At 44.9% G+C, this 27,979-nt stretch overlaps 1 protein-coding gene across 3 annotated transcripts in view; it reads left to right on the top strand.

Moving 5' to 3' along the window:
* IL17RD (interleukin 17 receptor D) overlaps window positions 1–27,979 on the top strand; it is a 76,211-nt gene that overhangs the window by 35,878 nt on the left and 12,354 nt on the right. For all 3 annotated transcript variants that reach the window (XM_023199773.2, XM_023199770.2, XM_026446824.1), the window contains exons 2-5: window positions 13,833–13,890; window positions 19,550–19,675; window positions 24,216–24,334; window positions 24,867–24,987. In XM_023199773.2, coding sequence (XP_023055541.1) covers window positions 24,870–24,987 — 118 coding nt within the window. In that variant the 5' untranslated portion in view covers window positions 13,833–13,890; window positions 19,550–19,675; window positions 24,216–24,334; window positions 24,867–24,869. The remainder of the gene's footprint in view (window positions 1–13,832; window positions 13,891–19,549; window positions 19,676–24,215; window positions 24,335–24,866; window positions 24,988–27,979) is intronic.

A 27,979-nucleotide genomic window follows, 5' to 3' on the forward strand; every position in this document is an offset into this window, starting at 1 on the left:
CTTTTTAAAAAAAAAATTAATCGCTGCTTTTAATCTTTTCTGGTTAGCTTCTGTTTCATGCTAACTTCATGACAAAATATTATAGGTTTCTAATTTAATTCACCATATTACTTTGATTTGGTAAACATTTCTACATGGGAAGCCTTAATGAAGGGGCAAGACACATTGATTTCTTCCTGTTGACAGGTGAAGGGACAAGGTTGTGTGTGCCGTTTGCTTGCCTCAGCCCTATAGGAGAGGAATGGGAACTCACCACCAGGCCCACTTCATCAGGAGTGGAAATATGCTCCTACCTGCTGTTCCATTTGCTGTGTCTGCCTCACAATGGATTTGCTTTATAACTGACCTCTCTATCCCACTCCTTGCCAGAAATCCTTGGAGAGGGAGCGCAGGGAGACCTTAATTCCTGGGAACACCCCACTGCCTTCTTCACCCACAAAAAAAATTTATCAAAATCTAAAATTGACCAAGACATCAATACTTCATTTTTACATCATTCTTTGCCTTCTCAGAATGACATTTTAGCGGTTCAAGGAAATTAAAACAAAGCTGAATACTCCTTGGCAAACATAATTATTTCCTGGCCTAAATGTCACACAATGATTTAATTGGTATGTCATGGTGTGTATGTGTGTTTGCATGTGTGTGTGCTTTAATGGAAATTCCATGTGGTGTCTTTGGGAAATTAGGAAAGAGAGTCTTCTAGATTTATTGCTTATAGTTTAAGAACAGACTGCTGGCTCCCATCCAAATAGTAGGGAGATGTAAAGTTATAGGGATCATTAGTGTTTGAATATATCCTTCCAATTGCCTGCTATTTTAAAATTAGTTTGGCAAAAGGTAAAAGTCAGAACTGACAGTGAAATTTTTTACCCTTTGAAACTTGTAACATTCATCAAAATAAACTTGTGGGGGACTTGGCATCATGTAAGTGATGGTGTCCTTTGCTTTATACCAACATCTTAATTTTGAAGCTGAACGAGTTTTGCTGTGGCTGAAGTAGGAGTCAGAGACATAGATTATTCATTTTGGAAAGCTGGAATTTTGGATTATCCTTCATAGTGGCTCATGCGCAGATATTGTAAAATATATCCAAAACCTAACTCAGTTTTTTGTGTTGACCACAAATACCATACTCTGCAAAGGCAGTTGAGTAGGAGTGGGAAAATCAGCTGTTTTCTTCATCCAGTGGGTATTATGAGTATTTTCCTCCACACTCAGTGATGAGTTCACTAGTTCACTTTTCACACTAGTTCACTAGTTCACACTAGTTCACTTTTTATCTTGATTCAGTGCAACTGACTTGGCTGCACACATGACTGTTGTCACCTGTGATCTGAAAAGTGATAGATAGCGCTCTCTGGATGGGTTTATGTGCTCAACAGCATAAGTGGTTGCCTTTCATGTTTCTACTTTGTAAAGTTCATGAGTCCCAACATCTTGGACAAAGTGTTCAGTTACTGAGTTGTAACAAATACTGCCTATAAAGGATTACAGTTGGATGGCATTAATCCAAGAATTCTATTTTAAATGGAGATTTTACATCAACCGCTTCCCTCCCCCATTAGAACTTTTTGTTTGTTTGTTTTTGTTGTTGTTGTTTTTGAGATGGAGTCTTACTCTGTCACCCAGGCTGGAGTGCAGTGGTGCGATCTCGGCTCACTGCAACCTCCACCTCCTAGGTTCCAACAGTTCTCCTGCCTCAGCCTCCCGAGTAGCTGGGATTACAGGCAGATGCCACCACGCCTGGCTAAATTATTTTTTGTATTTTTAGCCATGTTGGCCAGGCTGGTCTTGAACTCCTCACCTTGTGATCCCCGGCTTCGGCCTCCCAAAGTGCTGGGATTACAAATGTGAGCCACTGCGCCCGGCCTTCGTTTTGTTTTTGAGACAGTGTCTTGCTCTGTCACCCAGTCTGGAGTGTGGTGGTGTGATTTCGGATCACTACAGTCTCAACCTCCTTGGCTCAAGCGATCCCCCTGCCTCAGCCTCCCGAGTAGCTGGGACTACAGGTGTGTGGGACTACAGGTATGTACCACCACGCCTGGCTAATATTTTTGTACTTTTTGTAGAAATGGGTTTCACCATTTTGCCCAGGCTGATCTTAAACTCCTGGGCTCGAGCAATCCGCTGGCCTCTGCCTCCCAAAATGCTGGGATTACACGTTTGAGCCACTGTGGCTGGCCTGAATTTTGTTTTTAATCACCAAAGTAAAACCACTCTCTATTATTCAACAGACATGGCTTTAAGCTATCAAGCTATTGAGTGGAGCTGGACTGTAAGGCAGGTGAGAGGTCTGGGGGCTTCAGGGGTCCAGAAGCCTCCCGAAAATACCGTGTGCCAGTGTGTGTGCACACATGCACCGCAGTTCTCCCCCAGATAAAAAGCTACAACTCTTGGTAATGAGGGGTAAATGGTGATAGTATTGCCAAGAGAGGGATGATGGTAGGATTGCAGCTATATAGCAACTCACACTCACCCCGTTTTCAGATCTCACCAGTGTTTTTCTGAAGGCCTCAGGATACCACTCAAACCTTCAAAGTCCTTGCATCTTGAGGCCAACTTTGCACTTCAGTCCATGAACACAGGAACAGAGTACGGCTGTGGTTGATGGGCACTGGGCTGGGTGTGGCACAGCCTGGGACTTTCACCTTTCTTTGTTTCACCCTACTTAAGGCAAGACAGTGGTTACACAGCCATTGTAACCAGTGGGCACTCAGCGAGTGTGAGTTGCATGTTTATAATGAAAGGTTCTAGGAAATCAGGTTTGGAGGCTCTTTCTGCAGAAAGGCAGTGCTGCTTGCCCAGCATTGAGACTTGATATTTCTCCCAAGCAACTCGGATTGCCACAGCTTGGGGAGAACCAAGCCAGTTGAGAGTGGTGGGCTGGAGGAGCAGCTGAGGTGGGAGGGGTGGGGGAGGAGAAGCTTGTTCACATGCTTGTTAACATTTGAGGGTCTTTGACAAAGGAAGTCTAATGCCTTGCCCCGGTCAGCCGGCGATTGCCCCCCGGGAGGCCCCGTTGTGCACAGGAAGTCAGACACTAATGATGTTAGCAAGGGGACAAAGGCGCCTGGCCCGGGAAGGGTCTAATTGCTGTGTCCGGCTCCCAGGCAGCCGGCCTCAAGCTGGAGGGGGTTGGGCAGGATGCGCTAAGTGTTAACACCTGGAGCTGGCACTGCTGACTTCCTGGTGCTTTGTTGTTGTTGTTGTTGCTGTGTGACTGGGCACACATACTGACAACACACACACTCAAAGGCACTCAGAAACCCTGGCTGCATCTCAGGGGGATGTTTCAGGACCTGCTGTCTAAGAGACTAGATGGAAATGGTTTGATCAGGAGGTCACACCGTGAGTGTCACCCCTGGGCCGGGCAGGGCCGTGAAACAGGAGGCCTTACCCTCTCCTCCCATCTGCCCGTCAAAGCTTGGTGACTGTGGCTTCACCTCTGAGCTGATTTCTTCCCTCTCCCCTGGAAAGTTTCTGGGAAAGGCCAGACCTTGCAGAGAGACGCAGATACTTATTAGAAGAGTCATTCTGGCTTTAGCTTGGAATATTCTAGTCAGAATGAATGGGAGAATATTCACTCCTGGGGGACAGCAGCAGCTAGGGTCACCCAAGGGTGATTATGGTATATGTGTGGATATTTCATATGTTGTTATCTGAATCCACACCTGGAGAGGTCAGTTGGAGGGTCTGCATCCCAGGGAACTGGCAAAGCCAAGATGATTTCTAAGTGGGGTCTCGGGATTTTTTGCGTCTAAATGTGGCTTTGGACCTGGGGGCCTGTGAACCCCTCAGAGGCCCTTGGGTGGCCTTCATGAGCTCTGGGAGCCTCCCAAAATTGTGTATGAAAAGTCTCCGGGGGAAATTGGGAAAGGATTATTTTTCACAGGATTCTCCAAAGATTCTAGTAACCTTTTCCTCTTAACAAAAACAGGGTCATCAGTAATTAAAAGCAAATACACCCTGCATTGGCCAGTAGCCCTGCAGGGTGGCATGAGAGGTTCAGTTCAGCAAGGGCAAGGCTACCTGGAGCCTGAGGTGGGCTACCAATGGCTGGCAGTTTTGAGCATAGGTTGACTCACTTGGATTTTTGCAGCTAGAGAACAGGAGAGTTTAAAAGGATGCTTGAAGCCTGTCTCCTTCCTAGAGAAAGTTGGGGAAAGCCACAAATTTTGAAAAAGGGCCTAATGCTGACTTACTGCTTCCCACTGTTATTTTAAGGAGGTTTTTCTGTCTGAGACCACCATGTGGACAGACTTAATCGGCTGACAGAAGGGGTTGCCTTGCTTTCTAGCATGTCCTGTAATGTTTCCATTAACACTGAAACCTAAAAGGACGGCCTTCCATAATTTCCAAATACGCGAAATCCACCTTGAAGGAAGCATGTGTGTGGGGCTTGCCGGGGACCTGTTGGGGTGGAGGAGGCTGGGTCCCCATGGCAATGTCACAATCCCCCATTTCTACAGGCATTTGTGCTGTAAAAGCAGAATTCCAGATGTGACATAGTATTTGGAGACTCAGTCCCCCGGCCTCGGAAACAGTGGTATTTGAAGTCGGCACAATTCGGTGCACCTCTCTGTGTGGTCCTAAGGCTTTTCATTAGTAGTTGTGTTTTGATCTGAACATTTCCTCTCAGTTTAGGCATAACAATCATGTTTATAGCTTTAAGTTTTCCTCTATTGTCTAATCACTATTTTGCCCTCATAGGAAGAGACTTTTTGGGCTTCTGGAGTGAAGCCTTTGTAACTGTTCTTTCACAGCTAAGTGAGAGTGAGTCAGTAGCCGATTTGCTGGGTGGGTATTTAGGTGGTTGGTTGTTTGCTTCCTCTTTGTACCCAGTATTTATGGAAAAAGCATACACAGACACAGTTAATCTGAGTCTGTGTATGCTTTTTAAACTACAGATGGGTTGACTATTACCTTAAAGATGCCAGTTCTCTAACATGCGGTTCTCATTTGAGTGGATGGGAGTGGTGCGCGAAGCAGAGGGAAAGGTCTGGCTCTCCGTCCAGAGGCATGTTTTATAGCTTGTCTCTAACGTTTTTGGAGTTGGAAAAATGGAACAATCCTGTCTATTTGTGGGTATCAGCCATGGGAGAACACACGGCCCAGATCCTTAACGGACTAATTGGAAAAAGTACTTGAGTTTTTGCTTTGTGAAAACTAAGGAGACTGCACAACTTTGTTTTGCCTTGTTTTTAAACCCAGGGAGAAAGTTTGCTTGTGTGCGTTGCGTGTGTATGCGTCTGTGTTGATATCTCTGGGCTTTAGCTGCATGGCTGGTTCCAGTGGCAAAGCAATAAGAAAATCATAAAGTCAGGCGGGGGGAAGGACATTTAAAAATATATGCAGTTCCATTCGGGCCACCGTCATTTAGGGAAGTTGCTGTCAGAGAAACAACTCATGCCAATGTCCTAACACATCTGCATCTTTAGTGAATGGATTTCGGGGGGCAGAGTGAGTGGAGGGGTGGGACAGTGAAAAGAAATTTGGATGAAAACTAGAGCTCTCAGTTTGATAAGCAGGACACATGGTCACTTGGCATGGGTCGGCCTCATGTTAGAGCTCAGAAACAATTGTCCCTTCAGCTTTCCTTTGGAGAGCGTGAAATTAGGAACATGTGTGTGCTGATTAGCAACATGTCAGAGATGAATCATGATTACGGCTTTGGTCTGGTGCACAGGCCATGCTCTGGAGTAGTGATTTCCTACCCCCGCAAGCAAATCTCTTTAATTAGCTTAAGATCTCCGGGTCTTTTTGGGCCAATGTGGTAATTGCTGGTGGGAACCCAGCAGCACTCCCCCAGAGCTTGTGTGTTCCTTGCTACGCATCTAAGACCTCACCTCCAAATCAGACTGCTGGCATCCTTCATTTCTGAAGTTGGTTGCATCTCAATTTGAGAGAGAGAGAGAACAGCTCCTGGGAATGTGGAGGGAATATCTTGAATAGATCCAGGCTGGCTTTTGATTTATTTTCCCTGTGTTTAGGGTTCACCAGCATTCTCTTCAGCTTACATCACCTGGGGCTTCTCTGCCTTTGCCGACTTTTTGTTGTTGTTAAAGGTTTGATCTGAAGTAAGTAGGGTCTGTCTTTGTTTATGAAACCATCTGAACTGGCATGGAGTCAAATGGCCCCATATTCTGCTTCGTCTCACCTTTCTCATATCCATTGGTCAGAGACAAAGATGTTAGTCCCGTTGTACATTTTAAGCCTCACAGCACTGTCTGCTATGTTACACACTGGAAGCCCAAGATAGAGAATATGTTATAGAAAAACAGAAAGTATGGCCGGGCCTGGTGGCTCACGCCTGTAATCCCAGCACTTTGGGAGGTCAAGGTGGGCGGATCTCTTGAGATCAGGAGTTCAAGACCAGGCTTACCAATAGGGGGAAACACCCGTCTCTCCTAAAAATAACAAAAATTAGCCAGACATGGTGGTGGGCACCTGTAATCCCGGCTACTTGGGAAGCTGAGGCAAAAGAATCTCTTGAACCCAGGAGGTGGACACTGCAGTGAGCCAAGATCACACTATTGCATTCCAGCCTGGGTGACAAAGCAAGACTATCTCAAAAAAAAAAAAAAAAAAAAAAATATATATATATATATATATGAGTTGGCCTTAGTTTTAAGTAGTTACTAGGTGTACCTTTAAAAAACCATCTTCTGGCCGGGCACAGTGGCTCATGCCTGTAATATCAGCACTTTGGGAGGCCAAGGCAAGTGGATCACCTTAGGTCAGGAGTTTGAGACCAGCCTGGCCAACATGGCAAAACCCGTCTGTACTACAGATACAAAAATTAGCTGGGCATGGTGGTGGGCACCTGTAATCCCAGCTACTCGGGAGGCTGAGGGGATGGGATCACTTGAACCTGGGAGGTGGAGGTTGCAGTGAGCCGAGATCGCACCACTGCACTCCAGCCTAGGCAACAAAGCAAGACTCCGTCTCAAAAAAAAAAAAAAAAAAAAAAGTCTCAGTTCTTTGTGCGAATGCTCTTATTTAAATTTTCACTCTGACTCTGTTCACTAAAACATTACTGGCTTTCTGAACGTTCCTTACTTGATTTGAAAGTTTGGCCTGCCTTCCACTGGAAGAGGGGCGCTATATTTAGCACAGTTCTTCTTGAAATGCATTTTTCCAAAATGGCAGTTAAGCTGTGCTGGAGGTGAATTGGAAATGTTGCTTTGGGAAGTTAGTGTCTTCAAATGGCTTAGAATGCCCGAAGGCCCGTCAGGAAGTTGGCTGTCTGATCACCTTCATGGCTGCCCCTGGCTGCTGCCTGTGGATCCTGCTCCGCTGCTGGCCTCTCTGTGTCCAGGCCTTTGCTTCTTTGCCATATGGCTGGAGCGTGGTGTGGGATTTTAGCTTTTGAATTTTATTCTTTTAGAGCCCTTAAAGGTTATCCTCCCCTCTCTTCCTGAGTTAAAGATGTTTTCTCCATTATGTTCCCATTTGCTGCTTCCGTCCCTACTGACCATAGAGCACCAACCAAAGGAATTTCTTTCTTTCTTTCTTTTTTCTTTTTTTTTTTTTTTGAGACAGATTCTCCCTCTGTCGCCCAGGCTGGAATGCAATGGCGTGATCTTGGCTCACTGCAACCTCCGCCTCCCAGGTTCAAGTGATTCTCCTGCCTCAGCCTCATGAGTAGCTGGGATTACAGGCATGTGCCACCATGCCTGGCTAATTTTTTATATTTTTAGTAGAGACGGGGTTTCTCCATGTTGGTCAGGCTGGTCTCGAACTCCCAACCTTAGGTGATCCTCCTGCCTTGGCCTCCCAAAGTGCTGGGATTGCAGGCGTGAGCCACTGCACCTGGCCTAACCAAAGGAATTTCATAGCAGTGCTCCAGGCAGCCAGGGCTTGCTGCTTAGCTCCCTTTGGAACAAATTAAAAGCTACCCGTTAGTGCAGCAAATGGGGGTGCTTAATTAACTAAGAATGTGGCACCCCGAGGCCACGGCATTGGCATTTATAGTTTTTAAGTAACAGGCAACAAACAAGTATTTTTAATCATTAGCTCATTAAATAGCAAAAACAGTATAGTAACTATAAGCTTGGGATTGTTTCCTGAAGAACAGTTTGCAAAGCTGGTCAACAGCCTTGTAAGTTGCCTTATCTATTTTCTCTTAGTGTGGGCCCTCATTCTGAGCCCATAAATCAGTGTAACAGCAAGCTAGGTTCTTAGGGTATATTACTTGGCTTAATAATACATTCATTTATTCAGGCAGAAAACTTATACTTATCAAGGACTATGTGTCAGGTCCAGGACTATAGGCAGGGGTTTTGAGGGCTGTCCTCCTGGGCTCTTTCTTCAGCCTCTCCTCTTCCAATCCAACCTATGGCCTTAACAGAACTGGACTTACTGGGCCTCCGTGACCATCTGTTGAATGCATTTTAGTCTGATGATCAGTGCCTACCAATACCTTGCCCTGACCTGTCTGTCTTATCTTCCACAATCCTACAAGGTTCTGGATGCAGAAGACAGATCATACCTAGGAAATACACCACCTGTGACGTTTCTCCAGTCTTCCTCATGTATCTCTTTGTAACTTATCCTGCAGTACAACTCTCACCTGCTTATTAAGGCAGTGACCTTCTTGGGAAGGATGATATAAAACATTTCTGAGTTTATTGTGTGTCAGATGCTATGCTGAGCACTTGATATATGTCATCTCACACAGTGCTTTCCACAAAGTTTTATTCAAACACTTTTTCTTTTCTTTTGAGATGGAGCCTCACTCTTTTTGCCCAGGCTGGAGTGAGATGGTGCATGCAATCTTGGCTCACTGCAACCTCCACCTCCCGGATTCAAGCAATTCTCCTGCCTCAGCCTCCCAAGTAGCTGGGATTATAGATACCCACCACCACGCCTGGCTAATTTTTGTATTTTTAGTAGAGACGGGATTTTATCATGTTGGCCAGGCTAGTCTGGAACTCCTGACCTCAGGTGATGCGCCCGCCTTGGCCTCCCAAAGTGCTGGGATTACAAGTGTAAGCCACTGCACCCAGCCTATTCAAACACTTTATAGCTCAGGGAGGTTCAGAAATTTACCCAGAGTAACACAGCTGGAAAGGTGGTGGTTTAAACACACATCTGCGTAACTCCAAAACCCATTGTCTTAACCACTTCTCTGCTTCTGGGGGTTAGCCCCATGTCAGCCCACAGAAGCCCGCATCTAGGACAGCAGAATCTCAAGCAGCAGCTCTGATGGGTCCATGTTGTATGCCTGCCTGAAGCTTGGGATGGGGAGAACACAAGGACAGGGATCAGCTCCAGGTGCTGGGGGGCAGGGTGGAGGAATGACAGCACGTGCCATGTGTGTGTGACATAGAGATCTATTTTATCCATATTGCAGCTGAAATTATATGAGTGTATATTAGCTTTCAGTTGCTGCTATATTAAATTACCAAAACCTTAGTGGCTTAAAATGACATACCTTATTGTCTTACAGTTCTGGATGTCAGAATTCCAAAATGGATCTTAATGTGGCCAAAATCAAAGTGTTGGCTGCGCTGGCTCCTTCTGGAGGCTGTAGGGGAGGATCCATTCCTTGCCTTTTTCAGTCTCCAGAGGTGGCCTGTATTCTGTGGCTCCTTAGCTCCTCCTTCCTCTGACCTCAGAACCAGTACTTCAAATTGATCTCTCTTTCTCTCTCTCCTCATTCCATTGTCACATGTCTTTCTCTGATTCTGAGCCTTCTGTCTCCCTCTTATAAAGACCCTGTGGTTATTGGGCCCACTTGGAGAACTGAGAATACTCTCCCCATCTCGGATACTTGAACTTTACATGTCCATAGTCTCTTTTGCTCTGTAAAATAGCATAGTCACAGGTTCTGGGGACTAGAATATGGACATGTTTAAGGGGCTATCATTCTATCTATCATGAGGTGTAAAGAAAATAGGAGTGCACCATGGGCTAGCCTGGGATACCATTGCTAAGGTGGTTTCTGAGGGCTCTAGAGTAGCTGAAGCATTATTTGGGTGTTGAGGACAGCCTGATAGAGCATCTGTAATGCATGTGCTGAGAAGCTGTGCACTTGAGGAATTCCAGGAGTGAAAGGTTTTTTGTTGTTGTTGTTTTGTTTGTTTTTTTAAGTTGGAGTTTTGTTCTTGTCACCCAGGATGGAGTGCAATGGCACGATCTTGGCTCACTGCAACCTCCGCCTCCCGGATTCAAACAATTCTCCTGTCTCAGCCTCCCAAGTAGCTGGGATTACAGGCACCTGCCACCACACCTACTTAATTTTTTGTATTTTTAGTAGAGACGGGGTTTCACCATGTTGGCCAGGCTGGTCTCGAGCTCCTGACTTCAGGTGATCCACCTACCTTGGCCTCCCAAAGTGCTGGGATTACAGGTGTGAGCCACTGTGCCCTGCCAAAAGGTCTTTAAAATGCATGTAAGAACTGATACCTGGGATGTTTTCTCCTGCTTCTGAACTCCATGACCAGGCTTGGATGGCCACCGGGTCTTATGATCTCTGATTTTCTGTGGAATTGGAACTGCCATTTTGCATCTACATCCCTAAAAGTGCCATGCTACTCCAATTGTGGGAATGAATTACCATGTTCCCCTCAAGTGAGTAGCAGGCAGACCGATGTGTCAGGAACACAGTGTGATATGGCAAGCAGCCCATCAAGGGAGGGGATCTGGGTGATAGAAAGAGAAGAGGAGGGGATTCTGAGAATGCAGGCATGCCTGAGGACATTTTCCTAGCAGAACTGCAGTGCCCAAAGGGTTTATAAGGTGTAAGAGGGAGAGACTGGGAAGGTAGGCAGGTGTCAAGTCAGGAATGATCTGGAGGGGCAGGGAGCCAGTGAAGGGCTCAAAGCAGGGGAGCGAGGGCAGTTATGCACGTGGCCAGAGCCCCTTGAGGTCAAGACCTGGGTCTGGTTCATAGCTGAGTGCCCAGCCCTGTGAGTCTTAGGCCAAGGTGGAATGCTCAGCAGAGAGTGAATGGATGCCACAGGTAAGCTTCACCTTCCTTCCAGGCCAGCCTCACTGGGCCCCCCTCTGAACAGCTCCACACACATCACAGAGACTTTATTTGGAGGGATTTGGGTTCTTGAATGCATGGCATAGCACACCTCACTGTCTTGGGCTCTTTTCCACAATGCATTGGCCATTGCCCAGTAAATACTTGTGAATAATGTGTTGCAATAGGAATATAGAGGAAACAAACAAAAGACATATAAGGGAACTGGAACAACAAAAAAAGCTACGTCTGAGAAGTAAGGTGATTGGTCGCTAGGATCCCTATGCACCAGGGAGCATGGTGTTAGATGGAATGTGTTTCCTTTTAGAAGACCCTCCTGTACCTGGCTTCATTTGATCTTCCTCAAAACCACCTCCTAGAGGAAAGCCATGTAAATTCTTAAAAAAAAAAAAAAAAAAAAAAAGACAGTTGAGGAGACCCAGACTCAGTGGTGTAGAGCAGCGGTCCCCACCTTTTTTTAGCACCAGGGACTAGTTTTGTGGAAGACAATTTTTCCATGCACTGGGGGGTCAGTAGGGGATGGTTTCGGGATCAAACTGTTCCATCTCAGATCATCAGGCATTAGATTCTCATAAGGAGCCTAGAACCCTCGCATGCACAATTCACAGTAGGGTTTGTGCTCCTATGAGAATCCAGTGCCACTGCTGATCTGACAGGAGTCAGAGCTCAGGTGGTAATGCTCGCCCGCCGCCCACCTCCTGCTGCACTGCCCAGTTCCTAACAGGCCATGGACCAGGACCAGTCCAGGGCCCGGGGGTTGGGAACCCCTAGAGTAGAGTGGTTTGCCATCAGGCATCCAGTGGAGGATGGGAGGATTGAGGTACTAATCTTGGCTTCTAGATTACAGTTTTCTTTTCCTCCCATGATGCTACTCTGCTTTCCTCTTCATTCTAGCCCAGTTATCCTTCCCCCTGTTAAGCTTCTGGAACCTGTTGTCTTACCCATCCTTCATTCATCCTTACTCAAGGGCTGTCTTGTGGTATTTCATACACTGTACTTACCTAACGCCGGGCTCTTTCACCCTTGCTATATATACCTTGTTTTACCATCTAAACGGCATTCTTAGAGGGCCATGGTGTGATGTGAAATTTATCTGCATGCCTAGGATATAATCTACCTACCCAGTTACTCTTCTTTGAAATAACGAACTCCATGTTAATTCATTTCACGAGGGCGGGGACAGTGGCTGTTTTGTTTGCCAGCGTAGCTAGCATAACGTCTGGCTCCTAATAGATGGGGATTGAGTTTATGTCTTGGGGGCTTATAAGAGCACGGAAGAGTGTGATTTGGGGATCTTGGGCTTTGGTCTTGGGGGATTGGATTGTCTTGTTCCTGATCTCCTACCTGGTTGTATTACTCTGGAGTCTGCCATCTGCAGGTTGAGCAGCCTTTAGCTGTACAAACTGTGGTCTTGTCCCTAAGCAGTTATAGACACTCTTAGAATTTTAATAAGTTCACAACACTTTCCAAAGTGTTTTAGTTCAGGTGAGGAATTCTGCAATCTTGTATATGTGGGGAGAGAGGCAGGAGGAGGAAAGCTGGAGAAGGAAAGTGAACTATGAAGAAGGGGAGCTTCAGTAGATTGTGAGCTGGTGTGCCATGTGGATTTAGGTTTTCTGTTACTTATTCCTCACCTTAAAGTAGGGGTTGGGTGGGTGTGTCCATGTGCCCCTCTCTGCCCAGTTGTGCTTTCCCAAGGCCCATGTATATCTGAATTCAGGGATACACTTTCAGTGGGTGTGCCTGGCTTCAGGATAAGCAGCGTGAACATGCCTGTGGCATATGGATGTCATGTGGTTGTGGCCAAAAACCCTGGGCTCCATCAGAAGTGTTCTCCACATTTTGTTTCGGTGTCACAATTGCCCATTAAATGCCAGGCTGCCAGCATATGGTTCCCTCCAACATCCTTCTTGTTAAGTGGAAACTTTAGCTGTGTGACTGGAATATTTTCCCATCATTTAGCATTTCAGAATTAACCTATTTTGGAGAATTCTGTGATTAATGCTGAACGGCACATTTGCAGAGTATTACAGAAACAGGTAAATTGGAGTTGGTAGACCTGTAGCTGCTCTTTCTCATGATGGGTAAGTGGTGGAAAAGGTGGGGTCAACAGGAGGATTCTAGGGCTCACTCTGTGGATGCTATAATTAAAGTGGGAAGTCTGGCACAGTTGTTAGCCCTGGTATTAAGAGTGCAGATGGCTAATGGCCACATCACCAAGAGTAAGAGTTAGGCCTTTTAAAGTCTTTTTTTCTTTTCTTTTCTTTTTCTTTTTTTTATGACCCACACTATGTATTCCAAGCATAGGTATGGATGCAGTGAAGAATTTTCTCATTAAAAGTAACAACTTAGTCCCACACTCATTCCCAGTCTTGAAATGAGAAACCAGTTTCCTTAGACTTGAGGAATTGCCTATCTGTTGTGGCTTAATAGAGCTTGCGGATGAGGGCGTCTGGAGTAGGCGAATTTTATGACCAATCAGCGCTCAAAGTGGATCTAACTGGAAGGGCTCCAGCTGGCAGCTCTTGGTCTCTCTCCCAATTTTACTGTTAATGAATTATTATTTAACCCCTAAACACAGAACAGCCTGCCCCTATTGTTTTACAGAAGTGGGTGCTCATGATCTCTATGGCCTGGCAGTTAGGAATCTCCTGGGCTGGCCGGAGTTTGACAGCTGTGGGGGGCCATGAAGTGGGCAGAAAGAGTGGTGGACGATGTCCGGGGACTGGCATGACCTGGGTCTCAGCAGTGCTGCCTGCATTTGGACTCCATGGGGATTTGTGTTGGAAGAGCAAATTGGCTTCACTCTGCATCGTGTTCTCTTGTTTTCCCACAGGGAGTGGGGCCGGCCAGCAGAAACAGTGGGCTGTACAACATCACCTTCAAATATGACAGTAAGTAACTGCCTTTATTGCCAAAGAATGGAGCCCTTTGAGTCATCTAAAGATTACATAGCCATGCTTAATCAAGGATGCTGCAGTCTTGGGGTTGAGGAATTTTCTGAACCTGTTCAGGTTTGTCAACAGCTAAAGCAGCTCAGTCTCAATTAAGCCACTCAAGTATTTGGGAGCTTGACCAGGTCAAGTGTCTTCCATAGTGTTCAGAAAAGTTGTGTAAGGAGACTTTCCCTGTGTTCCTTGGGGTTTATCTGTATGTGTTGTTAAGGACATAACTGCCAGTATGGCCCAGCAAACACATAACAAAGTTGCCCCAGTGCAGGGTGCTAGGGAATGGTGGAGAGTATGGCAAACTGGATAGCTCATGTCTAGTCTGAGGGGAGTCTTGACTCCTTAATTCCAAATATTGTGGCCATGGGGAATTCCCACTGAATGTAGCAAATTGATTTCCAAGAATAGTGGGAAATTCGTGCTTTTTATATAAACATTTTTTAATAATGGCAGTTATTTTTAAAATTTCACACAGAATGAATCTGTGTGAAATTCACACAAGGTGAATCTGTGTGAATCTGGGTCCCAGATTGGCCAGGGGTCTACAGTCTGCAGTTGGTTGGCCATCGCTGACCAGGCCTGGGCTCCAACCCCAGTTTCCCATCTATCAGTTCTTTTATCTTTTCTTTTTTTGGGGGGGGGGATAGAGTCTCACTCTGTCACCCAGGCTGGAGTGTAGTGGCATGATCTCTGCTCACTGCAACCTCGACCTCCCAGGTTCAAGCGATTCTTATGCCTCAGCCTCCTGAGCAGCTGGGATTACAGGTGCATGCCACCATACCCAGTTAATTTTTTTTTTTTTTTTGAGACAGAGTCTTGCTCTGTTACCCAGGCTGGAGTTCAGTGGCACGATCTCCACTCACTGCAAGCTCCGCCTCCAAGGTTCACGCCATTCTCCTGCCTCAGCCTCCCGAGTAGCTGGGACTACAGGTGCCCGCTACCACGCTTGGCTAATTTTTTGTATTTTTAGTAGAGATGGGGTTTCACCATGTTAGCCAGGATGGTCTCGATCTCCTGACCTTGTAATCTGCCCGCCTCAGCCTCCCAAAGTGCTGGGATTATAGGCGTGAGCCACCGTGCCCAGCCACACACCCAGTTAGTTTTTGTATTTTTACTAGAGACTGGGTTTTGCCATGTTAGCCAGGCTGGTCTTGAACTCCTGGCCTCAAGTGATCTGCCCACCTCTGCCTCCCAAAGTGCTGGGATTACAGGTATGAGCCACTGTGCCTTGCCCTACCTACCAGTTTTATGAGCTGTGGCTGGTGATTGGACTTCTCCAGGCTTCAGTTTTCTTTTTTAAAATAAAACTTAGTTTCCTTCTTCTAGCACCATTTTGAGTTTTAAATGAGGTAATGCTTATAACTACTCAACTTGGGATCTGACTGCAATGTATATTCATTAATTGATATCTGTTAATATAGAAATCAGTCCAACTGGAGTTGGAATGCAAGCACCATTTTTTGCCCTTTCTCTCAAGAAAGGGTGACTCTGGCTGAATTGTTTTCTTTTCTTTTTTCTTTTTTTTTTTTTTGAGACGGAGTCTTGCTAGGCCGGAGTGCAGTGGCGCAATCTCAGCTCACTGCAACCTCGGCCTCATGGATTCAAGCAATTCTTCTGCCTCAGCCTCTCGAGTAGCTGGGACTACAGGTGCATGCCACCACGCCCGGCTAATTTTTGTATTTTCAGTAGAGACAAGGTTTCACCATGTTGGCCAGGATGGTCTTGATCTCTTGACCTTGTGATCTGCCCGCCTCGGCCTTCCAAAGTGCTGGGATTACAGGGGTGAGCCACCATGCCTGGCCTCTGGCTGAATTGTTTTCTGAGGGCATGGGGGGTGCTTTTTCTAAGCAACTCCTTTCATTCATAAGAAGATAGTTGTATAGAATTGTGATCCTTTTAGCTTTATGAGCCATAATTTAAGTAAAAATGACAAGAAGGAACTTGACTTATATTTAGTAACTTCTGGCATCTGATTCATCTCTTGGACAGGGTTATGAATCAATGTAAGTAAAGGGCTTAGGTTGCATTGAGGCCTCTAGAATAATCACTGCTAAAGCAGGATTGTAAACATTGTGGTTACAGTCCAACAATTTTAAGATACAAATATGTGTGTCAGATTCACACCCACAGTTGCTGGCATGGCTATTTTAGGCTAACCAGTGAGGACTTACATGTGCAATTCAGGCAGCTCACATTGGTGGTATATATATGTTCTGGGTAAATGCTGGGTAGATGCTAATGAAAGATTTGCACATCCATGATACTTGATTCAGCTAAGTAAAGAGGTGTAAGGGATCTTTCTTTGAGTTACAAAGTGAATTTCTAATATGTGCTTTTGGTCCTAGCAGATCTTGTATTACATTCAAGCGTTCAGAATTTTCCTGTCAGCTGCAAATAAGCATTTGTATCTCTAATTTAATATGACATTTGTGAAGGAGGATCTCTCCATGTAAAACTTTAAAGTATCTTGCTGTTTTCTTCATAATACCAAATATTTGGCCCACATACCTATACCTGTTTCTTAGTCATTACTTTCTTTTTAATTCTTCAACATTTAATTAAAATTCAATTCACAGCTTGTATTGACTCCTGAGACGTATGAAGCTCCGTTGCATTTTGGGAAAATGTCATTTGGGCATGAAGTTTTTGTAATCAGAATCCAAAATTTTGGACTTGCTAATAATTGGATCCAGGCTGTGTAGAAAAACCTATTCCATATTTTCCATTGAAAAAGATATTTCTGTCTTCCACAAGGAAGTTCCTGTTACTGCTCAGTTGACTGGTTACTAGTCAACTGAAATAACTTGTTTGAAATAACTAAGAACCAATTACTGGGTTTTCAACAAAATTACTAAAAACCATATTTTTCTATTCCTTTGTCATTTAATGTTATACAGGAAGAAAATGTCTTGCCGTTAAGTCAAAATTAAATTTTACAAGTCTCTCTGCCTCCTTTGGCCTTGAATTCCATGTTTTTTTCTTTACATTCTTGGTATGCCCAAGTAGGTTACATTAAATTTTCTTATTCTTAGACTTTATATTGGCTGGGCGCAGTGGCTCATGCCTGTAATCCCAGCACTTTGGGAGGCCAAAGCGGGTGGATCACCTGAGGTCAGGAGTTCGAAACCAACTTAACCAATAAGGTGAAACTCTGTCTCTACTAAAAATACAAAAATGAGCCTGGCATGGTGGCATGTACCTGTAGTCCCAGCTACTTAGGAGGCTGAGACAGGAGAATTGCTCAAACCTAGGAGGTGGAGGTTGCAGTGAGCTGAGATTGTGCCACTGTACTCCAGCCTGGGTGACAGAGCAAGACCATGTCTCAAAAAAAAAAAAAAAATTCTTTGACTTTATATTGCATAACTATATTTACAGAAACCCAAACAGTATTAGTTTTGACATTAGGAATGAACAAAGAAAGCAATGACAACTACTATTATTTGCTCTTGTTCATGCATCTTTTCAGAGCCGTTTGATTCTCTTTCATTATGGACCACAATAAATCAAAATATTTGAACTTTACAAGTATGACAGGAACTTGCCTTTTTTTTTTTTTTAATATTTTGGGAAGCTGGTCTCAGCCAGGGTTTTTGCAGGCTGAACACCTCTGATTCAGAACTTATGTTGGTGGCAATAAGCTGTGTGCTGTGATAGAAGTGGTAAGAGCTGATCTCTCATAGCTCCTCATTTGTATAGTGAGGGTGTTAAACCAGATGTTATAAATTTTTTCCTATTCTAAAATCTCTTCTTTACCCAGAGAACATATGTTGATTGCTTTGAGAGTGAATTTTTACTAGAAGTAGAATTTGGTATTATTAACATCCTTTGAAAGAAGTAATATTGAAATGTAAATATAGGCCAGGCGTAGTGGCTCACGCCTGTAATCTCAGCACTTTGGGAGGCCGAGGTGGGCGGATCACCTGAGGTCGGCAGTTCGAGACCGGCCTGACCAACATGGAGAAACCCCGTCTCTACTAAAAATACAAAAATTAGCTGGGTGTGGTGGCACATACCTGTAATCCCAGCTACTCGGGAGGCTGAGGCAGGAGAATCGCTTGAACCCAGGAGGCAGAGGTTGCCATGAGCCGAGATTGCGCCATTGCACTCTAGCCTGGGCAACAAGAGTGAAACTGCATCTCAAAAAAGAAAAAAACAAATGTAAATATGACTGTTTTTGAAGCTGACGGAGTTGAGTGGAGGAAGGGAGTGTGCCTAATGTAGTCAGGCAATAAAGCAGAATACAGGCAGCATGAAGGATGGAGTTTTACAAGTGTAGGGGTGCGTTTTTGTGTATGTATGCTATGCTTTAATACATTTAAAAGGAGGAATATGTGCATGTTAAAACAAGGCTTGGAAGGGTATTCATTAGAATGTTCATTGCACCTCTGTGGTAAGAGGTTATGAATGCCTTTTATATTTTTCTTACAGTCTTTTGTGGTTTGAAAATGTCTGCAATGAACATTTTTAGTCATAAAAATGGGAAATGTGCAGTAACATCTACAGGGAGAAAAAGGGAGACTCACAGAGCTTCTTACAAAGTCCCCTGGAATGCTTTACCCCAAAGAGAAACACCCTGGCTTCAGAGGGGTAATGGACAGATTTGGATGTTTGATGGAACTGATGATCTTTTGCAGGAGATACAAGAGAGGGTGTTCAAGTTTGATCATTGAGAAAGAAATGGGGATGAAGCAGCATAAGAATTACGAGTGGTGTGTGCTGGGGATGGTGAATGGTTCTCCCTGCAAGAGTGGCCAGAACAGCTCATGGCCATTCTTTGAAGTCACAGCCTGAGTCTGGCCGGAAGCTTTTGGCAGTTTTTTAGGAAACTTGCAGATTTTGAAGGTGTATTTAGCAAGACCAGGTGGTACAGCTGCTATGGCTACGTTGACAGGTGGCAGTGAGTAAACTCCTCAGCCAAAATCAGAGATGGGTGTGGTTTCTGCTTTTTGAGCAATGTGGGGCTCCTTGGATTTTCTGGGGGTTGCTGGTGTCTTTGATGACACATGGTGTCTAAGAACAAAAATTTTACCTTTGACCAATGCTGGTTAACATCCTTATCACTTCGTCACTGAGTTAGTACCCTGTGCTAACTGAGTTAACAGTCTTGCTGAGAATCACTCCCATATGAATTCACATCTGAGTGTTAGTTCCTTTCCCCCAATCATCTGGCCCTCTAGGTTTTTTCTAAAAACAAACAATGCCCAAGTTATTTAGCGATTGTTTTGTTTCATATCACTCTTTAATGCTGAAAATTGGTTGAATTGATGTAAATAATTACTGATTTAGGTTTAAAAAGCGTTAATGCCAGATACACACACAGACTCCATACTGTATAAGATCCTCCCAACACAGCCCTGGAATTTAACATGGGATGAGTGGGTGGTGGTGGTGGTGGTGGTGGTGCTACAAATCATCCCTCTGTAGCATCTTACAGTTCTCCAAGCAGTAGTCAACCTCTGATGTCTTATTTGGGCTTTTGAGGCACACATCTTTAACAGAATGGATTTGGCCACCTTCAGACATGCCCTGTTTATTTTGATAAGATGAACCTGAAAATAAAAATGAAATTTTAAATATAACTGTTCTCATTCTCCCCACTCTCTAGATTGTACCACCTACTTGAATCCAGTGGGGAAGCATGTGATTGCTGACGCCCAGAATATCACCATCAGCCAGTATGCTTGCCATGACCAAGTGGCAGTCACCATTCTTTGGTCCCCAGGGGCCCTTGGTGAGTGGTCAAAAATCGAGTGTATGGTGGTAACCTGGGTGGATAGGGCCCAGTGCAAAGGTCCCACGTGATGGTCTCCAGGAACCAGGCAGGTCTTGATGTGAGCGAGGCTTACGTTGGATTGGGCACAGATACACTTTGTACTTTATTGCGTATATTTGCTGGGCGTACACATGGCTTGAGACTGTGCCCTATGGTCTTTTGTTTCTTCTACTGTTATTGTTGTTCACATGGGCTTGAAAAGTAATATTGTGTGAGTAATAAATGGCACTGACGTCTTGGCCTCTGTCTCAGCCCTAGTCAGGGGTAGGAGGGCAACAGTGCCAAGAAAACCCATGGCCCATCCAGGGACATAATGGCCATCCAGCATTAGCAGTTTCTGTGGACACAGAGATATGCCAGCTCAGCATTGGCACATATTGTGATTTTTCAGGAAAATCCCAGTGTTCATGAAAAACAATGAAATCAATGAATTTTTAAATGTTGGCAACAAATTGAATTTCTTTTTTTTTCAGAGACAGAATTTCGCTCTTTCACCCAGGCTGGAGTTCAATGGCGCGATCTCGGTTCACTGCAACTTCCGCCTCCCGGTTTCAAGCAATTCTCCTGCCTCAGCCACCCAAGTAGCTGGGATTATAGGTGCCTGCCACCACACCCAGCTAATTTTTGTATTTTTAGTAGAGATGGGGTTTTACCATGTTGGCCAGGCTGGTCTCAAACTCCTGACCTCATGATCCGCCCACCCCAGCCTCCCAAAGTGCTGGGATTACAGGTGTGAGCCACCATGCCCAACTTGAATTTTTATTTAAACTGTGTGAGACAAAAAAACAAAATGGAAAAGAACAAAAAAAAGCAGGCCAAGCATGGTGACTTACACCTGTAATCTCATCACTTTGGGAGGCCGAGACGGTAGGATCATTTGAGGCCAGGAGTTCGAGACTAGCCTGGGCAACAAAGTGAGACCCCCCCCCCCCATTTCTAACCGGAAGATTAAAAAATTATCCAGGCATGGTGGCACAAGTGTGTAGTCTTAGCTACTTGGAAGGCTGAGGCAAGAGGACCACTTGAGCCCAGGTTTTGATGCTACAGTTAGCTATGATTGTCGTGCCACTGCGCTCCAGCCTGAGCTACAGAAAGAGACCTTGTCTCTTTATAAAACAAAACAGGTTGGGTGTGGTGGCTCATGCCTGTAATTCCAGCACTTAGGGAAGCTGAGGCAGATGGATCACCTGAGGTCAGGAGTTTGAGACCAGCCTGACCAACATGGTGAAACCCCGTCTCCTCTAAAAATACAAAATCAGCTGGGTGTGGTGTCACATGCCTGTAATGCTAGCTACCTGGGGAGCTGAGGCAGGAGAATTGCTTGAACCCACAAGGCAGAGGTTGCGGTAGGCCAAGATTGCACCATTGCGCTCCAGCCTGGACAACAAGAGTGAAACTCTGTCTCAAAAATAAATAAATAAATAAATAACAAAAGAAGAAAGCAAACCGGTATTATATGGCTAGATTCGGGTTGGGGCTAAATCTGCTTGTCCTCTTGAATGAACTGAAGATACATAGGAAAGAATGGGTTAGCCCATTCTATGAGACGTAGGAAGGGGACCATTTGTTCAGACGGGCCTGGGTTTGAACCTCCAGAATTTATCTTTCACATGAGGCGTTGAACCTCACTGAGCCCCAGCTTCCCCATCTGTAGAGGGGACATGAGAACTGCCTCATGGTTAGAGACACACATGGTAGCTAACTGGCTTGCCCAGGGTCACATAGGAATAAAATGGCAGAGGTGAGATTTGAACCCAGGAAGTGTCTGGCTCTCAGCCAGTGCTCTTAACTCACATGCTTTTCTACCTTCCAAGAAGTGTCCTTGATAGAACCTAACAGAAACTCTTTAGAGAGAGTTTTCATTTTCAGAGAGAGTTCTCAAAGAATAGTGGCTGCTATTACCATGATCAGAACCTAGATCTCGGGACTGCCGCTTTGACACTGCTACCTGATATTACAAGTTTGTGAAAACATGGCCAAGGAAGAAGTAAAATAAAGTCTGAATTTCTTAATCTGAACAGGATAAATCTCAGAAGAACCAGATTGCAGGAGAGGAAGGATTAAGCAGACCCATGGGCCGAACCACTTCTCCACATCAGTACTTCTGGGTTTTAACCCACTGGGGTTTCCAAAAATAATATTATCTTAACATTTAAAGATTAAAAACATTTTCTGTAGATAAAAAGGAAGTAGTCATTCCATGTAAGGCTTAAATGGTTAAGGAGTTGGCCTGATGAATTGCAGGCCCCCTCGTTAGAATGAAAGTAAGAGATGTGAGTTGGTGGCAGGAAAACTGACATGGACCAGTGGGGGCAGTGGGGGGACTGTGCTTTTCCTGGACGCTGATTTATGGGTGGGGATGGCTGGAGAGTTTCTGTTAGGTTCTATTAAGGACACTTCTTGGAAGGTAGAAAAGCATGTGAGTTAAGAGTACTGGCTGAGAGCCAGACACTTCCTGGGTTCAAATCTCACCTCTGCCATTTTATTCCTATGTGACCCTGGGCAAGCCAGTTAGCTACTATAAATCTGTTTCCTCATCTGTAAGATGGGGATAATAACACCTTCCTCCTATGGTTGTTGGGAGGATTTGATGAGTTTAAATGATGGAAGAGAGAGCAAATAAGTTCTTTCATGGGAAGCTCCTCTATAAAATTGCTAATCATTACATAACTACAAGGTGTTAATAGTACTGTAATGTGTCACAGTAATAAAGGAATTACGTTTACTGCCTCTTCCCTCAGCCTCGGAACCTTGGCATAGTGGTTTTTAGGCCAATCTTTTAAAAATAAGAACAAGAACCACCCCTTGCCACCCTAACTGATGAATTTTTTTTTTTTTTTTTGAGATGGAGTCTTGCTCTGTCGCCCAGGTTGGAGTGCTGTGGCGCGATCTCGGCTCACTGCAAGCTCTGCTTTCTGGGTTCATGCCATTCTCCCACCTCAGCCTCCCGAGTAGCTGGGACTACAGGTGCCCGCCACCGTGCCTGGCTAATTTTTTTTTGTATTTTTAGTAGAGACAGGGTTTCACCGTGGTCTCGATCTCCTGACCTCGTGATCCGCCCGCCTTGGCCTCCCAAAGTGCTGGGATTACAGGCATGAGCCACTGCGCCTGGCCCCAGCTGATGAATTTTTATGTAATTGTGAGATATATGGCTGTTAATAGTATTAATCACCTGGATTTTGTTAAATAGTCATTCTGGTAATGTTGTGTAAATTAAATCTTAGTATTAATACTGAGGATTTGTTTTACAAAGTTTTTTTGGATCTCAAAAGGCAAGTCCTGTGAGATCTAAAATAGTCGTTGGTCTAATGACCTTGTCATCACCTTGTCTGAATCTCTGGTGGTTGCTCAGCTGGCTTTCACCCCCACAGGAAGCTTTGTAATTGAGATACAACATGGCAGAGTCCATACCTGTGCACAGTAATGCTCTGAAACCCTAAAATGTGAAGCTCTAATTGTTGCTCCTGCTCCTCTGCCCTACTCATCAAGAAATATGTATTCTTCATCAAATAATTATAGGATTGGAGAACTTAGTTGAAAGAGAAAAAGATTTTCCTGACCTTTATCATCAATAAATTTCCCACCTGGTTAATTGCATCCTGTGTAATTACTTTTGTCCTGGGAGGGGAAGGGTTGAAAATGTTCAGAAAGAATGTGAAATCGGTATCTCGCCATTGCGGCAGGCTTTGGGGCTCTCCAGCTGCAGTCGGACCACTTCAGTCTCCGTGGGATACACAGCCCTGGTGCTGGCGCTTGTGGCCATCAGAGCTTAATCCTTTTGAAAGCATCTAGTCGGACGTGCAGTGGGGGGAGCTCAGGTGGCAGGAGGCTGGGCTGGTGCCTTTCAGCGGCGCTGTGGGTGTCTCGGGGCCTCGGAGGCTGTATGAAGAGCACACACTGGGCAACCCTTGGGTGTCTGCCTTTCAGGCATGATTAGAGCAAGAACCGCTTTGTAAATCACACAGGCATTCCCCTAAGCTATTTAATCTCAAGCCTCAGAACCCCTTGGGTGCAGACACAATTTGTTGGGAATTTTGTATGTTGCTCAGTGAGATGTGCCAAAAAATATAGAGCTAAAACTTAAAGTGGAAACATGGTTTGGAGGGATTCCCTAGTCAACACTGGGAATTATCATCAGTCGAATGTATTCTTTGTAATGACCTAGAAATCATATATTCCACTTCAGACTTTTTATGACCAATTGTAACTGGAGTCTAAATATTTGAACCCTAATGCCAGAGAGGCAATGGGTATTTATGAAATAGCTGGCTGGATTAGGGATTAATTAGTAATGGTGGGATAGAGAAAATCACCTGGTCTTTACCAGAGGAATGCAGGGGGTATGTTTTTTCCATTCTATAGACTCAGATACCCTGGCCAGAGTTAGAATTCCTTTAACTCTGGTGTGTAGGTAGAGAAGATGGTAATCTTGGAGGAAGAAGAGTATATTCAGAAGTAATGAGGTTTACTATTAATACAAGCATTCTGCTTTGCTTAGGCATCGAATTCCTGAAAGGATTTCGGGTAATACTGGAGGAGCTGAAGTCAGAGGGAAGACAGTGCCAACAACTGATTCTAAAGGATCCGAAGCAGCTCAACAGTAGCTTCAAAAGAACTGTAAGTCATGCTGGGGAATGTGCTCCTGAAGACATGCCATTGTTCCAGGGTCCTGAATAGTGTATTCAAAGTCTGAAATTGGAGAAGGAGGGGCTATGGGGTCCACCCCACCCGCCAAGGTGGGCAAGAATGGTACAGCAGCACCTTGAGCCTGCTCCAGGCTCCCAGGGAAACTTCAGCACCTCCCTGTGTAAACACGCCTCTCGGGTTACTGCTGGAGCAGCTATCCTGGAAGGTGTCTTTGTGCTCCAAAGAGTGTATGTGGGCTCACCCTGCCCCCCAACTCTGAGGTTCAGTATTAACAAGCCATGGGTTCTTTGCCAAAAAACAGACTGCATTGTCCATCTTCATGGTTAAGCAATCCAAACCTCAAGTTGGTCCAGAAACTAGACCTGACTTCCTGCCTCCCTGGAACGTGTCCTGCAGATCTGGAGTTGTGTCTGGGTGGCAGTTGGGGTAGGAGCGAAGACCTTATGTTGGTGGAGGGGTGGGTAATTTCTCCATGATGTCACTTGTTTTTGTTCCCTTTTAGGGAATGGAATCTCAACCTTTCCTGAATATGAAATTTGAAACGGATTATTTCGTAAAGGTTGTCCCTTTTCCTTCCATTAAAAACGAAAGCAATTACCACCCTTTCTTCTTCAGAACCCGAGGTGAGTATAGCCTTTCCTGCCTGGTTCCCATGAGAAGGCTTTTCTCCTGCTTTTGATGATTTTTCTACAGAAATGTGTTCAAGAACATGCCAAGGGCCGGGTGCGGTGGCTCACACCTGTAATCCCAGCACTTTGGGAGGCCGAGGCAGGCGAATCACAAGGTCAGGAGTTCGAGACCAGCCTGGCCAACATGGTGAAACCCTGTCTCTACTAAAAATACAAAAATTAGCCAGGTATGGTGGTGGGCACCTGTAATCCTAGCTACTTGGGAGGCTGAGGCAGGAACATTGCTTGAACCCGGGAGGCAGAGGTTTCAGTGAGCCAAGATTGGGCCAGTGCACTCCAGCCTGAGTGACAGAGCAAGATTCTGTCTCAGGGAGAAACAAACAAACAAACAAACAAAAAACATGCCAAATACTAGTATGAAGCAAGCATGGCAGGGAGAAAAGCATCCAGAAAAGAACTTTTTAGAATTAAGGTTAGGTACAGACACTGTTCATCTAACCAGATATACCCACTCCTGGCTTGTTGTAGAACAGACCTGACAGTTGATATTTTTGAGGATGCTGTGACCATCACTAAGATAGTCTGCATTACCTATGCTCTCGGCTATTTGGGAGGCTGAGGCAGGAGCATTGCTTGAGCCCACGAGTTTGAGGCCAGCCTGGGCAATATAGCAAGACCCCATTTCTGGTTAAAAGAGACAGCCGGCCAGGCGCAGTGGCTCATGCCTGTAATCCCAACACTTTAGAAGGCGGAGGTGGGTGAATCACCTGAGGTCAGTAGTTCGAGACTAGCCTGAAAAATATGGTGAAATCCCGTCTCTACTAAAAATACAAAAATTAGCTGGGCATCATGGTGTGCACCTGTAGTCCCGGCTACTCGGGAGGCTGAGACAGGAGAATTGTTTGAACCTGGGAGGTGGAGGTTGCATGGAGCTGAGATCAAGCCACTGCACTCCAGCCTGGGCGAAAGAGCAAAACTCCGTCTTAAAAAAAAAAAAAAAAGACAGACATGTATCAAAACGATTGGATTAAAGAAAAAAAATAGGCCTGGCTCAGTGGTTCATGCCTATAATCCTGAGGCAGGAGGATTGCTTGAGCCTAGGAGTTTGAGGCCAGCCTGAGCAACATAGCAAGACCCCATTTCTAGTTTAAAAAGACAGCTGGCCTGGCACAGTGACTCACACCAGCAATCCCTGCATTTGGGAGGCCGAGGGACATCACTAAGTCAGGAGTTCGAGACCAACCTGGTCAACATGGTCCCCATCTCTACTAAAAATACCAAAATTAGCCGGGTGTGGTGGCATGTGCCTATAATCCCAGCTACTCAGGAGGCTGAGGCAGGAGAATCACTTGAACCGGGGAGGCAGAGGTTGCAGTGAGCTGAGATCATGCCACTGCACTCCAGCCTGGGCCACAGAGCAAGACTCCATCTCAAACAAACAAACAAACAAACAAACAAAAACCCAGAAATAAAAAGTGTAAGTTGATTTTGTGGTTAAGGGTAGAGCATGAAATGATTCCATTTTTTACCTGTTATCAGGAGGGAGGCCTGTCATTTTCAGGACTAGATTAAGAAAACTATTTTCTAGAAAGTTCTGTTTATTTAATGTCTATGTGCTAGGCCCAGTTCTAAATGCATTCCAAATGTTAACTCCAAATACCCTCTGTGACAACCCTACAAAGAATTTAATCGTACCATCCCCACTTACTAGATGTCGAATCCCACACAGAGAAGGTGAAGGGCTTGCCGGGAGTTGGATTTGAACCCCAGAAGTCTGACTCTGGAATCCATGCTCTGAACTCAACCACCCACTGTGCTGGGTCTGCTCACCTTTTGTTCTGTACAGGTTATCTCTTTAATCTTCCTGAGATGCTGCTTTCAAACTTTGGTGACTGGTCACCCTGCAACAGGCAGCAGCTCCTTCTTGCCTTCCTGATCAGTCTTTGTCATTCAAGCCTTGGATGGTCAGTCCTGTCCAACATCCCCTCCTGTGAGGTCTGGTTGCAGCCCTCATCCATTGTGATGTTTCTGTTCACAACTCCAGCCTACATCAGTGTTTCCCTCTGCAGAATTCTTATTATGATTGTTTTCTATGCAGCAAAATTATTTTAACAATTGGTCTCATAATTCTTAAAATGAAATTCCATAGGGCAAAGACCATGTGTATGTCACATAATCTCTGGATGACTTGCACATAATAACCAGATAGAAGATTCAAAGAATGTGTTTATGAAAGCCTCACCTAAATCAAAATTAGTATAATTTAAGATGAATTTTTCCCATTGGCATAGAATCAATGTGTCTATTTGGGGGTAAGGTGGGTGCAGGGGGTGTGTTCCTGGAATGCAAACATTTGTCACCATTTCAGTGCACTGTGGTTTTTGATGCTGCCTTCGGTTTTATTGGCATTATATGGAGACTCTCCCTGCGTTAGCAAGCAGCATGGCATAGTGGACTAGCTGTTTGGCCTCTCTCAGTGTGTTTTTATTGCATTTAGATTCTGTTTCAAAGCTATTGGCTTTGGTACCTGGTTTTCAGTGCTGACATTTCAGGTTTATATGCCTGCATGCCATTTCAAGAAACCATCAAAAGCATCTTAAATTAGAATACTAGTGAAGGTTAAACTAATCCTGCAGCAGTTACCAAGACCATTCCAAGGTTCTCTTGTGTCTAAACATCTCCACAATGGGGTAGGGGCCGGCATCATTTCTGTTTACAGCTGAAACAGAGCCTCCATGTGACTGTAGCATCAACATAGCTCTGCTGCCCTTGGCCACCATCCTTGAAATTATGTAATGCCCGACAAGCTTTTAAAATCTGGATGACTTTACACTGTTAACATTTATGTGGCATAAAGTGAACTGCATTAATATGTTTATATTGTACCATTTAAATGTTCGTAAGATACAACTGCACAGTAGTGAAAATCCTCATTGAATTGATATATTTTATACCTTTTCTAGCATCATCTAGCACAGTATCTTTA

The sequence above is a fragment of the Piliocolobus tephrosceles genome, chromosome 2 (genome assembly GCF_002776525.5).
Source record: "Piliocolobus tephrosceles isolate RC106 chromosome 2, ASM277652v3, whole genome shotgun sequence".
NCBI classification, from domain to species: Eukaryota; Metazoa; Chordata; class Mammalia; order Primates; family Cercopithecidae; genus Piliocolobus; species Piliocolobus tephrosceles.